Below are 13,874 nucleotides of genomic sequence, written 5' to 3'. Positions count from 1 at the left end.
AACCTTGGCCACGGCATGTTTTTTACACCCAGCCTAATGTGTATGTTCAGGTCTCCATACAAGTCCTAATCATAAACGTTAGAAGTGTTTTCTGTTGATAAAAATACATAATTTTATGAGATGTGACCCGCCACCTTGTCAGCGTTTGGGTTACCAAGTACTTCCCTGTATAATGGATTCCTATGTTTGTTTCATGTCTACTGCTTGTATATGACTGGATTAATGATGAGCAACATAATCTAGAGTCATGCCGACTCTTGGACTTATTATTGTAACTGTTTTGAAAGTGAACTCATTTTATGTTGCAGGAAGTGACGATATCCTCCTTTCAACATATCCAAGGTGGACCGGAAATGAGAAGAGGTTTTTATTAATTTCACATCATAATTCCTTTGGATTCCACAGTATTACCTCACCATGTCAGTGAACGGAGAATATGTCCCCTCCCCACGGCCCCATCCACGTGTCCGCCCTGAGGCCATGTGTAATGCAGAGAAGAACCGAGGAGGGATTGAGAAGTGGTTTGACTATTCCGACAACATCAACAACTACAGCTCCCCACGCCCCGGTGTACGGAACATATCGTCCGAAGCACAGAAAATAGCTGACATCAACAAAGGTAGTATGAATACCATGCTGCAGGGCTACCCAGATCCCCCAATCCAGCGACAGATCCACCCCAGAGGCGTCACTGGGGAGGCAGTGGAAGTTGCCAACTCCAACAAAGGGCAGGATATGAAGAGACTTATTGACAATTATGGCAATCTGGAGGTGTCGGACAGACCAGGGATCAAGGTGAAGGGCAGTGATGCTGAGGAGTATGCTGTCAGGAATAACGGCACAGTCAATAATGTGATGAACAATTACGGTAACCACCCCCTTTCCCCTGCCCCGCCCGCCAAACTGGGGCTAGGCGGTGAGGAGGTTGCTGTCAAACACAAGGGTGCTGGCATGGGGCCCGTACTACGGATGGAGGAGAAGAGGTCTCCGAAAGAAATCAAGATCAGCAGTCTTCATCAGCAGTCAGAGGGGTGAGTCCTTACACATTTCAGGGCTATTTGATATAACTGGTTTTGACTGAATAAATGTTTATTTACTTAATTTGAAATGTCAGTGTTAAGGAGAAGAAAAAATAGCAATTATTTCCCCCAAAATTATGCCCTTTAGTGGTAGCCAGAACCTGCATGTCTACCATGGCAGCCATATTGGAAGTCTTGCATTCTGTACGGGCAGTTTTTCCAAGGATATGAGGATATTACCAGTATTTCTGATCACCAGAGTGATCCTTGAGAAAAAGCCCATGCTCAATGTCTCTGCTCAAATTTTCATCACAAGGACAGAAAATAGGTCACTTGATCTACATATTGACTGAAGTTATGGAATTTTTGGAGCGTATTCCAGAAATGCTTTTGACTACTTGTTCCTTTGAAGAGATATAACAGTGCATGTGATGCTATGTTTACATCATTGTCTCAGTTTAACATTGGCTCAGACATCTTAAAGTGAGCCACAGTGCCTCGCACTTCTTTCTCCAATTATATCTCCAATGTCCGAGGTGACTTATCCTTGAAATGTACAATACTGTGTAGGTGGGTAGCAGTATATCGGTACCAGTATATATAGTGTCTTAAGTGACAGTCATCCGTGAAGGTCCAGGTTAGAATTGGTCTTCAGTAACCCATGCTTGTTGTAAGTGGCGACTAACAGGATCAGGTGATCAGCCTCACTGACTTGGATGACACATGTGATCGTATCCCAATTGCGTAGATCGATGCTCATGATGTTGATCACTGGATTGTCTGGTCCAGACTCGATTATTTACAGACCACTGAGTTATAGCTGGAATATTTATGAGTGTGGCATAAAACTAAACTCACTCACCTAAGAGACACTAGGACTAGTCTCCATGTAAGATACATACCCTCATGTGAGACGACAAATTTATGATTCATCCGCCAAGCCCACTCATCACCAGTGTTACCTGCCCTAGTTGTGCTTGTATACCTGACCTGCTTGAAGGAAACAATACCTATATAAACATGTACAACATGGGACATGCAATTTTGGCCAATAATTTAAACATTGATGTTGACATATTACCAATTATCATCGGCTGAATATGAAAACAAGACATTTGGTTCAGCAAATAATCTCTGAAAGTAAAAAGAATTATTTTAAAGCTGTTATCTCTGTCATTCTGTCAACACTTCCACTATTCCTTCTGTTATGTGTAGCATAGATAATGCATTCTTCATACTGAGCATTTGACAGAACTGAATTCTGTATACGAGAAACTTGGTCACTAAGATCACAGATGTCACACACCAGGACCAGAAATGTCCAAGAGCACAAAAGGAACTGTCTTTATTGCAATGTATGTTTGTCACAACAAAGTGTACAGCTGCCCAGGTCATCAATCTGTTTGACACAAATTGACAAGAGTCAATCCATTTGACTTGAAAATGACGTTGTCTGTAGTTCCCTTGGGTCTGACACAAGCAGCCAAGGTAAGGCTTGTAATCATGGCTAATGTGCCTGTCACTATAGGCAAGGTCTGGTCATCCATCAAACTACATCTGAAGATCACATAAATATTATTTGGTGAGGCAAGTCATTGTGAATTAATAGCTTAATCTTGATTAATGACTCTTAACCCCTTTAGCTTGTGTAGTCCACACACACAGCATACAACAAGCTGGGAGCATTTGTGGCTCATAAGTCACTCAAAGCTCACCATATTGGCTTCATGATAATTCCTCTTAGCCTGGTAACAGTTGAATAATATGTTGAGCTGTGTTCAAAGAGTAATAGCTGGATCATTCAGTCACCACTAACTAGTAACAGTGCAAATATTGTCCATGTTATTCAGTAATATATGCTTCATTAGAACTTATTGTTTTCAATAAATATATATATGAAAATCGATTGCAAAAGGTAGGGCTGGCTATCAATATTAATAAATCATAGATCAGTTATTGTTAACTAAATATCGATCAGTTATCGATAAATATCAGAGGAGAAACTTTGAGCAAATAATTTCAAATCACTTGTGAGGGATTACGCATTTGTGCATCGATTCCTGTGAAGACATGTATGTTTAACATAAACATGAGAGACTGTTGCCTTTACAGCAACGGACAATAAACGGTCTCTTTAGGTATATTCAGGGGTGGAAATAACTTTACAATTGCTAGTGTACTCTGGTACAGTGGCACATGTAAAATATCTTGCCCTGATGATTTTTTCCACTATAAAGTCTGATTTTCTTGTTGATCTGTTAAATAAACACCATAATTAACATTGTAAAGTCAACTGGACACCAGTACAACGTGATATACAAATTAGCTTGCCCGACAGAAAACAATACTGGCCTCGGACGTTGGGCAATGTGTTATTTCCACCCCTGAATATTAAAACTTTACATCATCACAATGTATGATGTTACAAATGACACAACTGTCATATCTATAATCGTTAATATTTCTTCCCATCTCCAATATTTCCAAGTATCGATACTTTTCAAAAGGTGAGAGTTTTTGTGTGATGTTCCATGCATTACAACCTGTGACAGTGATGACACAGCCCTGAACATGCAATGATTCATCATCCCCTCTTCATCCGATGGATGTGTCTAGACTTCCAACTGTATCGTAATGTTACACAATGCTGCCAAATAGACCATCATGATAGGGGATTAGACAGTTTTATGCCTTGTCAGAGAGCTGGCAGTCAGCAGGTGACCTGCTTGGTCTCTGTTCTTCACTACTGTGAGGGCAGTTTACCTGCTGCACAGTGTGAACCCTGCAGCCATATAGAAGAAGGTTGCTAATGTACTTGGCATGCTGTCCAACTGCTGTAGTTGTCCTTTCATTAGATCAACACTACAAACTTTCAAACTATTTTATGTTCTGCTGGCACCCTCCAACATAAGCAGTGCAGGACTCAATTAGTCTGTACAGCAATTATGTCTGACTTGCATTCACTCACATATTCACAAAGGGTGAATTGCCTTTGGTTGGTAGGTCGTTGAAGGCTAAGCTCTTTCTTATCCAGTGGCATTTGTTGCTAGTAATGTTGTCCAACTGATTACACCAGTAATCAATACAACTTATTTGAATTGTATCTGTACAATGTGTGAAGCCCATTTCTTGTGTCCTTTGTCACGATATTGCTGGAGTATTGCTAAAAGCGTCATAAAAAACTAAAACTCACTCACTCACTTACAGGTACTTATGACTCCATTCTTATCTACATGTAAGCCTACATGTTCTTGTGCAACTTATAGGAGTCTCTCCTCTTCCTTGATAATATACTGAAGATTGGTCTAGTCAACAGTGAAAATAGATTTATTGCTCATGTATGATAACCAATTACAAAAAATCAGTTGGGATAGTGACATGTGTATATTTTGTCTGGTGATAGCTTGTAGTTATAGGCAAAGGATGTAGTAGTAGGCCTTCCTGGCTGTAGTTGGCCTGTATATTCAATACATACACCAGTTACATGTTGAACATGACAATAGCGTATTGTGTTTGTTGACAGTTTGTTGACAGCGTCACCTCACTGCTGCAGTTTGCTAACATCACCCCATGTTGTATAGGTGTTATGTATGTAGCTTGTGTGTGAGAATCACGCAAGGGACACATGGAAGTAACTTCTTTGCGAAGTAGCAGTATTTTGCTGTACAATATTACAAATCACTATAGCCATTGTCTTGGCATTCTCTTCCCACAGAGGTTACTCCTGTCATATCTTCCCACGTAACCTCTCTGTTCTAATACGGCCCTTTCATGGTGTGGCGTTCAAGACTGGTGATTGGAGACAATCAGATTTAGTTGTGCAATCAGCGACGTTGTTTCAAAAGTGATCATTTGCAAGGCCTCGGTAATTTCCGTATGCTTCGAGAAAACTAAACTTCTTCCCCCGCGCGACGCATAAGCGTTTCTTCTAGACAGAACTCAGTCATGTTATGGCGGATCAGTGAAAATCTCCATAAGCCCTCGTTGACAACGGACAAGCTAGCCATTAGGCGTCTTGTGTGTAACATCAACACAAGTCCCCTGCAGATGGTGGATATTTGTGGCCCCACATTTGCTTGTGTTAGTCAAGTTGAATCTAAGTCGATGTAACAGGTGTTCTGATTGGATAGAAAGAAGGGGAGATAATTCGTGTTGCGATCTTTTGCCGCTAGGGGATTTTCACGAGAACCGGAAATATGACCGTATTAGAACAGAGGTTACGTGGGAAGATATGACAGGAGTAACCTCTGTGGAAGAGAATATTGTCTTAAGGGGTCATATCCAAACATGTCTGAGCCTGTGTAAAGAAGTACTCAATTTTCAATTGTGTGAAGCTGTCACAACTTACTGCCCAGATTTGTGACCCTTCGCATTGCACCAGGATCTGCTGGGTTTAAAGCCCTGATTGGTCTGATACACTTTGACATTTTGAAGTACTTAGTACATTTCATTTCGAGATCTGGTGCCTCAACTCAGCTCCTGCCGTCTTATTTCTTCATTTGTCAGAAACTGCTGTTTAAGGATTGTTTATCATTATTTCATCACAGATGATGGCTGCTACTTCAGTTTTGAAACAATTATAATCAGGTTATTTAATTTATGGAAATCTGAAGTGACCTTAGGTGACAACAGTAATGTTGCTTGCTACTTGTCACCAGTTAGTTCTGGGCAGTGTTTTTCTAGACCTCAGCAAATGAGTTTCAAGTCAAACTGAACACGGCGGTATGAGAGCATGGAGTACAGCAAAATACTGAACGCGTGGATCATGTGATAACTTCTGGTGATATGTAGTGTTATACACTGTACAAACTGCTGTGAGGAAAGAGGCTGAATCTGGGAATAGGCCATTTCTGTAAGTCATACATATGTCTACAGGTGAATGATTATTTTGACTTTTGAGAATAATTTATTTATCACAATTTTCAGCTGCTGTCACAAGGCTTTATTTATTTCAGTGAATATGTGTAAAGTCTGTCATGGTTGGAAACATACAAAGCATTGTGGTGGTATTAAGATCTGCTAAGACAACAGAAAGACGGAAATCACATTCTTGCAGTCCAAGCCCTGATGCTATCATACTCTGGACACAGATAGATATCTTAAGTCTCCTAAAGATGCTCTGTGTGGTGTGAGGGCAACATTCCTGGTGGTGTTCGGATCTGTCAGTGGTTTGTAGGAAGGCAGCAGATAGCCAGCAGGCTAGACATGTTTCATTCCACAGCCTCATCTGGCTGGGCTTGTATGTGTACATGAAGAAGGAGTATTTCATGACAACCATGTCAGATTGTTTGTTTACTGTGTTTGGTTAATTATCTTTGTTGGAACTATGGTAGAATTACTGTAATGTATATGTTTGTGTTTCTGTTTCTCCCTGATTCATTCTGGTCATCATGTTCTGATCTATGTATTTATTAGCATGTTGGGGTCAGTAGGTAGCATGCTTTTGTGAAAGAAGTGTCTCTTTTTCATGTTCTGTGATTTTTAGAATATTTCACAGGGGAATAAGTAAGGCATTTTGTATTTATTTATTTTTACAAATAGAAGAGGTTTAGTACATTGTATTTGTTTTTGGGTTAGGGTTTAGTTGCAGACGTATCTTGATCTCTAGTCTGTCTCACAGTCCCTGAACCACATTATTTTCCCTACTGCCTAGCCCTCTCTGCAATGCTAAAGCCCTAAATGAAGCAAGTCTAGATTTCCTCAGGCCATTGGGCTCCTTTTCAATTTAAATGAGTTTGTTTGTTACTATCAAAATTATACATATTCAGATGTATGGATATATAGTGATGAAGGCAGACTGGTGAAGACTGAGGGAGACAGACCGACAGACAGCGAGATATGTGTGTTGGATGAGCATGCTGAGACTGTTATGATTCAGATGTCCCAGTAGTCAAAGCTGCTACAGAGTTGTGTCCCTTCTTAAGAATAATAATAGTAATAAGGCCAGACCAATTTTATTTCTTGTTTTACGGATCCCCAGTGGAATTTTTTTAAGAATAAGATAAAAAATTAAAATTAATTTTCCCAAATAATGTATTTATAAAGTGCCTAATCTCCACCGTAGAGATGCTCAGTGGCGCTGTGACAATATTGGGGAAGGAAATAGTTCATATAACTTTACAGAAAGGCAGCAGTGAACAGATCGGTCTTTAGGAGAGATGTAAAAGTTTCTTTCAATGAAGTGTTCCTGATTTCCTTTGGAAGAGAGTTCCACAGTCCAGGGCTGGCAAAGGAAAAGGTATGATCAGACAGTAGGTTTTGGAGATCTGTGTTGGGTGAGGAGAGAGTCAGAGGAGGATCGGAGACTTCGCTGAGGTACATATACGGAGATGGGTTGTTTGAGATAGTCAGGAAAGTTATCGTTGTAGAGGCAGTCATGAGTCAGAATGAGGATATTGAAGGAAATTCTTGCAGAGATGGGGAGCCAGTGTAGAGACTGTTGTACTGGTGTATTGAATTCCAGATAATCCTTTGATTTAAAGTCTCACATTTAGCCGATGCAGAGCTTCATCATAGAACTTCCCTTCCCAGTACTTATACTGACATTAATTCCTATTGTGCCATCTCATAACAAACAAATTAGGACACTCCCTGCCCTTATTATGAAAGCATCATTCCCCAGTCAAGTTCATGGTTTTCAACAAGTGTTTTGGATATAAAACCTGCGTGACTACAGGCTTGCCATGTTAAAACTACACTACTATTTAAAGTCAAACCTACTCACTGTGTAGCAGCTAAATATCCCATACACGTTACCGCTTTGATGGATATCCACTAAATCAGAGATGTGTAAATCACATGGGTCAGGGAGGTCTCTGCCATCCAAGTGTAGAAAATAACCAAATCTCCATTCTTGAAGTGTTTGTTCATCATAAATATCCCCAGATGCCCTCTATATGGACAAGCTAATGGAAACTGTCTCTGATGATGAAGGGCTACATGTGCTAGTCAGTCTTCTCCATGACATCATGACGCTTCTTCCATACACAGCAGCTTCATGTCTGCTTATAGTAGTTTAGGAACATCCATGAACTAATCCCCCTTTCCAGGAATGATGGTTTCATAATTAAGAACAGGGAGGATTCTAATTTGTTTGTTATGAGATGGCACAGAAGGAATTAATGTCAGTATAAATACTCTAAAGGGAAGTTCTATGATGAAGCTCTGCATCAGCTAAATGCGAGACATTAAATGTATTGGCTTTAACTGTATAAATAATATTAAATATTACCTAAATGGCTGCAGTTCAGGTATGAGATTTTGCTGACAAGTCACCAATGTTATAATCTTCAACTTCATGTCCATCTTGGTCTCTGGAGTGCCCCTGTCATGATAGTGCAGGAATGTTACTAAAAGTGTTGTGAAGAATCATTCATACACTCACTCACTCACTCCATCACTCCTTCCCACCTCCTTTTACTCACTCACTCTTGATCATCAGTGGAGTTGCCTTGGCAGGAGCACAACTGATAGAAGAAAATGTTGAAATTTTACATAATTACTATTTAATTGGCTGATAATTAGATTAGAAGTTTTTCCAGTTGTGCTATTCTTACATCTTATACATGATCAAATATGTTGTAAAACATACTTCAAAAGTTAATTGGAGTTGTGTTAAGCCTGTTAAGGAGAATATCATACAGAAATGCTCATTGTATGGAGGACTGCTTGGAAGTATTGTGGGAAGAAATGTAGGTCATGTTGGCAAGTATGTCAGCGTGACACATATGAGAGTCATGATGATTGTGTACACTTCATAAATCAGCTGGACAGTGGACTGTCCTTGTTCATGTCACCAGACATCCGTCATTACCCCGGAACTGCAACTGAAAGATGTTGATGGGTGATACTTACGTGGGACACTGGGATGGGAGATTGACACTGGGGTAGGGAGGCCTACTGTTTGACATTCTGGTAGATTACAGTAGGAGCGGCTGAGATTTGTGTTTGAAAAAAATCATTTGTTAAATACTGGGAAACTATCTGGCTGAGGTTGATGACAGACTACTGGTATGTTGCTGACGTACTGCAGCTTGGTCATCACAAAAACGTCACTGGCTGACAATACCATAGATATATGAGTTGAGATCTTCAGTCCCTGGGGCCTGTTTCACCCAGCGATTGTAGAGCTGTGACTGTCGTAAGTCTATGTGAAAGTATGGGAGTTGCGATCACCTTAGCGCTACGATCGCTTTGTGAGATGGGGCCCAGGTGTGTGTGACTATCTGTTCCTGAGTTTAACAACAGGACCAAACTGGGAACATGCATGTGTTAGCTAACAAATCATGTCTGGTGTATGTAGTTTGTACCTTTCACATTCTGTGAAGGTCTGTCTACTCAAACCTTTCTCATGTAGTGTGATTAGAACTAAGGTTGGCATGGTGACATATTTTGAATTGGTTCTTTATGTCTGTGTAGATTCTCCAATTAGTGACAGAGACAGACAGTTATTAGAGAGATGTGCAGGTTCCAATGGGAAGCAGACGTCCCACCCAGTCAGTTATCTATACAACAGCAGAGGCAAGCCTTGTACTTATCTACAAGGTCAACACTATCAGAGTTGTGTCACTACAGAGCATGTTATTGCTGATGCTGGCGTTGCTGCTTCCTGTGGGTGGGGGAACATAAGAAGCGTCTCTAAGAACATGTTTTCTTTAAACCAAGCAGATTCAAGCATGTGTAAGAAAACTTGGTTTTTAATCAGTATGTACTAATGATAACTAGAAATCAGCACGTTTAATATCCTGATGAACTGATGGAATTATAATGGTGTCTGTTATAATGTCCGTGAAAAGTGGCTGGGGTTCTATAGGTTGGGAGCTGAAGGAGCAGGATGTATGCGTGAGTGGTGGAATGCTGCAGAATATTGCAGAATAGCTCACAAGGCAAAGAGGCATTTTGTTGTAGATCTGGACAGTCAGTGTTGGTCAGAGAACATTAGGTGTGACGGTGTGGTGTGTGGATGTAGAGGGGACACAAGATAAAGACTGGCTACTCCCTGTATCAGAGAGCCAGTCAGTGTTGGTCAGGTGTGACCCTGTGGTGTGTGGATGTAGAGGGGACACAAGATATACTCTGGCTACTCCCTGTATCAGAGAGCCAGTCAGTGGTCAGTGTTGGTCAAGGGTGATGTCAGACAGCTGTGGAGGGTTGGCTACCAGCTGCACCATGTAGACTGCAACCCCAGATTAGCTTGGACTTCATGGCCATTAGATACATGGCTTGTATTTCCCAGGTGTAATTAGTTAGATGTACCCCTGATACATGGCTCTGTGATCTCTGCATGACCGCTGGAGGGTTGTGAAGATCAGATTGCCCACTTACATTCCTTTGGAAGTGTGCTGCTGGACCAGTGAAGGAGGCAGATGTTGAAGATAGAAGTGTGTTTATGGTCACATGTTGAAGATGTAGGAACATGATCTGACAACTTGTGAACTTGTTATTGTTTGATGGTAGATCCTGTTCAGTGAAGTGTCAATACTCTTAAAGCTTTAGAAGATTACTTATACTGTAATACATCATCTCAAACCTTAAAACTAAATCATTAATTTAGATTTTCATAAACACTAGTGCTGTGTGGATGTATCAGACTATTTTGAGGTATGGCTGATACAACATGTTAAAGCATTGTCCAATCGCTACACTGGTAGAACAAAGGGGTAGTCTATAATGCCCTGCAATGCGTTGGGGGGTGGGGGTTTGATTTAAAATGGACTGTCCGTGCAAATTCTTCTTTCTGGAGCAGAATAAAAAAAATCACGTTCAATATTACTTCACTAAACTTGGCACATAGATAGGTCTGGAGGTGAACTGTTGCCTTTTTATAGGATTTCTGAAAAAAATAAATTTTCATTTCCATGGTAACCAGTTTTACTTTGACTGAATTTGGTGGTAGTGCTCCCTTTTGCAGTGGAATTTTGAAACCTTTCAATACTGTCCTTCTACTATGTTTGTATTCAAGAACCAACTCGATGCTCATGCTGTTGATCACTTGATTGTCTGGTCCAGACTAGATTATTTACAGACCGCCGCCTTATAGCTGGAATATTGCTGAGTGTGACGTAAAACTAAACTCACTCACTCACGCTCAAGAACCAACTAGTCGACATAGTCATGAAGAATATTTTAGCATTCTGTGGGATATTGATGACTTTGTCTTCTTGTTGATTTATATACTGGCAGAAGGAATGAAATCAGTGTGCTGTTCTGAAAGTGTGAACAGATTATATTTGAATATATGACATAGTTTATATCTACCTCTGTACTGAACAGCAATAAGGGAACAGTTTTGTTCATGTCACAGAGCAGCTGGGAGAGTGTTTTATTTGCTGTGGAAAATTAAACAGCCCCATGGTTGGTGCAGGAGGGGTCAAACAGACTTCAGCATATTGAAACTGTTTCAAATTGTTTAGAAAAGTGTATGAACATTTTGAGAATTATTTCAACCCTGACTACTGCGGAACAGTGATTGTTGAAAGTAAATGTGTCCAGATGATGCTTGTATGGTTTGATGTAATGATGTGACTGTGATATATTATTGTGTCTGTCGTCTGTTTCAGGGGCTGGGACGAGATCCCCCCTCACCACCGCCTGCGCCCTGAGGCTGAGCATATTGCGACCAAGAACTCGATGGACAGCATGGGAGACATAATGGCCATGGCCGTGTCAGCAGATCAGTCACCAGCAAACAAGAGATCAGTTCCCAAGCACATGATGATCACAGAAGATAGGTGAGTAGGCATCAGTTAATAGCCAGTGCATCTCTGGTTCTATCCGTTGTAGTCTTAAAAGTGTTTTGGGCCTGTCAGACCAGTGGTTGACTGTTTGAGACAAAGATGCACAACTAAGTTGACACATTGAAACAGTCAGATCATTGACACTTACTTCAGGTCTAACATATTCTGCCCAGGAATCCACACTGAGTACAGTGTAGCTGGTATCATCAATGCCTTCCATACAAGATCAAGAGACCCTGATTTATTGCCAAAATGTTATTGATTGATGAAAAGGAAACTTGCTAACTTGTGTTGGTTTTTGTCCAGACGTCCCAAGACATCGCCAGTGCGTACCCGACCGGAAGCCATGCAGAACTACCAGCGGAACCGGAACTGTGAAATGGGTGCCATCATGCGAGGGGAATCACAGACTGCATCTCCACAAAGGAAGAACAACAGGATGCTGCAAAGGTCGGAAAACTGGTGATGACCTTGACCTTATACATCATCCCCATAAGAAGAACATACCAAGGTCATGAAGTTGGCCTTTGGCACCAGTTCCTGGAGGGGGGAAAAGTCACTGAGTTGCCAGTAACACAAGATCAGAAGATGTTATATGTCAATATTTATAAATATTTTAGGATTAACTGAAAACATTATATTTTTTGATGTCCATGGTCAGTTTCTTGACACCAGGAAGATTTTGTGTGTGGTAACTCTGATGTATATATACAAGATCAGCGGCAGTGATTCTGTGGCTTTTTGCTTGTTTACTGTGAGTGGAGGTGACAGAATTGTTTAAATGTTGTCTATCAAAAGGTTAACACTATTAATTGTCTCTGAGAATCAAGTCTCTTGTACAGATACATTACATTGCTCATGTACATATCACATACACCACACTGCCATACATGACAAGTAGCTTGTCCCGTGTCACACAAATGTACTGCTGCCATGGCGATGCTTTGATCAGCACTGAAGAACGTCCCACCATGTTGACAATAGTTCAAGCTGAATTGTGTAGCATTTACTGAAGTCTTGTTAGCTGGTTTCATGCAGGTTGAGAAGTAATTGCCAGTGTTGTTCTGACTGCTCTGTAGGAAGCAAGGCCCACTTGCATAGAGCTGTCTCAGTGCCTCCTCTATCTTTATCAATATGTGGCGGTTGGGTAGCCTAGTGGTTCAAGCGTTTTCAATCGTCACGTCAAAGATCCGGATTCGATTCCCCACATAGGTACAATGTGTGAAGCCCATTTCTGTTGTAATATTGCTGGAATATCGCTAAAAGAGGCGTGAAACTAAACTCATTCACTCACTCACTTCATGAATGTTAAAATATGGGAATTAGGATCATCTTAGTGCAAGTGGGCCTTGAACAGATCATGCGAGTACTGTTTTGTAAAACTCAATGTAGCAGAAGCTAGGACTCCACTGACCCTATACTAAACTACTGATGGCAGTTTTCTTGAATCTTTCACATTGCAATTCTATATGGAATTCAGTCTTAAATGCATTGTGAAGATCTCCCAAGACCTGCTGTCTGAAATCTGTATTGGATTGTGTGCCAGTGGTGCCACAGCTCATGATCTACAGAAATATCAAAATATATAAGAAAATGTACATGAACTGTAAGAAGGATGTTTGAAACTGACTGACTATAGCCTAGATTTGCTTTGTTTTGTTGTAGGCAAGTATTGTGGTATTTTACAGGGGAAACATTTTAGACAGTGTTGCTTGTTTGTTTGTTTTATTCTTGCCATGATTGCTTTTAACCTGACCAGGTATTTATTGCTCATAAAGTGTTTAAGTTGAGGACATAGGTTTTACTTGGTGATCATGATCACTGGCTGATTGTTTTCTTACAGCTTCTCAATTCTTGTTTACCAGATCTGAATATTTGACTAAATGTACACTGGTACAGTGTTGCTGGTAATAATTTGAATGGAAAATATACCTCTTTCCAGGGATAGAAAATATACTCAATAGAAATAATTGTGTTAATTACTTGAAAGGAAGATAGTGTCATTGCAAACATATCAACATGAGAATCTCGGCAAGTGAATCCAAATAACATATCACCCTTTTATATGTTGGTTGTGATGTGCACCCACATTTTGAATGTATTTCTATTTACTGGTGAC

The 13,874-nt window shown here is 40.5% G+C and overlaps 1 protein-coding gene across 4 annotated transcripts in view; it reads left to right on the top strand.

Annotated features, from left to right (window-relative positions):
• The window catches only part of LOC124266758, a 38,289-nt gene extending 25,603 nt beyond the window's left edge, over window positions 1-12,686 (top strand). For all 4 annotated transcript variants that reach the window (XM_046701547.1, XM_046701548.1, XM_046701546.1 and 1 more), the window contains exons 2-4: window positions 309-1,031; window positions 11,579-11,749; window positions 12,062-12,686. In XM_046701547.1, the coding sequence (XP_046557503.1) occupies window positions 418-1,031; window positions 11,579-11,749; window positions 12,062-12,221 (945 nt within the window). In that variant the 5' untranslated portion in view covers window positions 309-417 and the 3' untranslated portion in view covers window positions 12,222-12,686. The remainder of the gene's footprint in view (window positions 1-308; window positions 1,032-11,578; window positions 11,750-12,061) is intronic.
• Window positions 12,687-13,874: the final 1,188 nt, after the last annotated feature.

The sequence above is a fragment of the Haliotis rubra genome, unplaced genomic scaffold (genome assembly GCF_003918875.1).
Source record: "Haliotis rubra isolate DU_JTF1 unplaced genomic scaffold, ASM391887v1 Scf128, whole genome shotgun sequence".
Taxonomy (NCBI): Eukaryota; Metazoa; Mollusca; class Gastropoda; order Lepetellida; family Haliotidae; genus Haliotis; species Haliotis rubra.
This window is presented reverse-complemented; position numbering and strand designations above follow the sequence as displayed.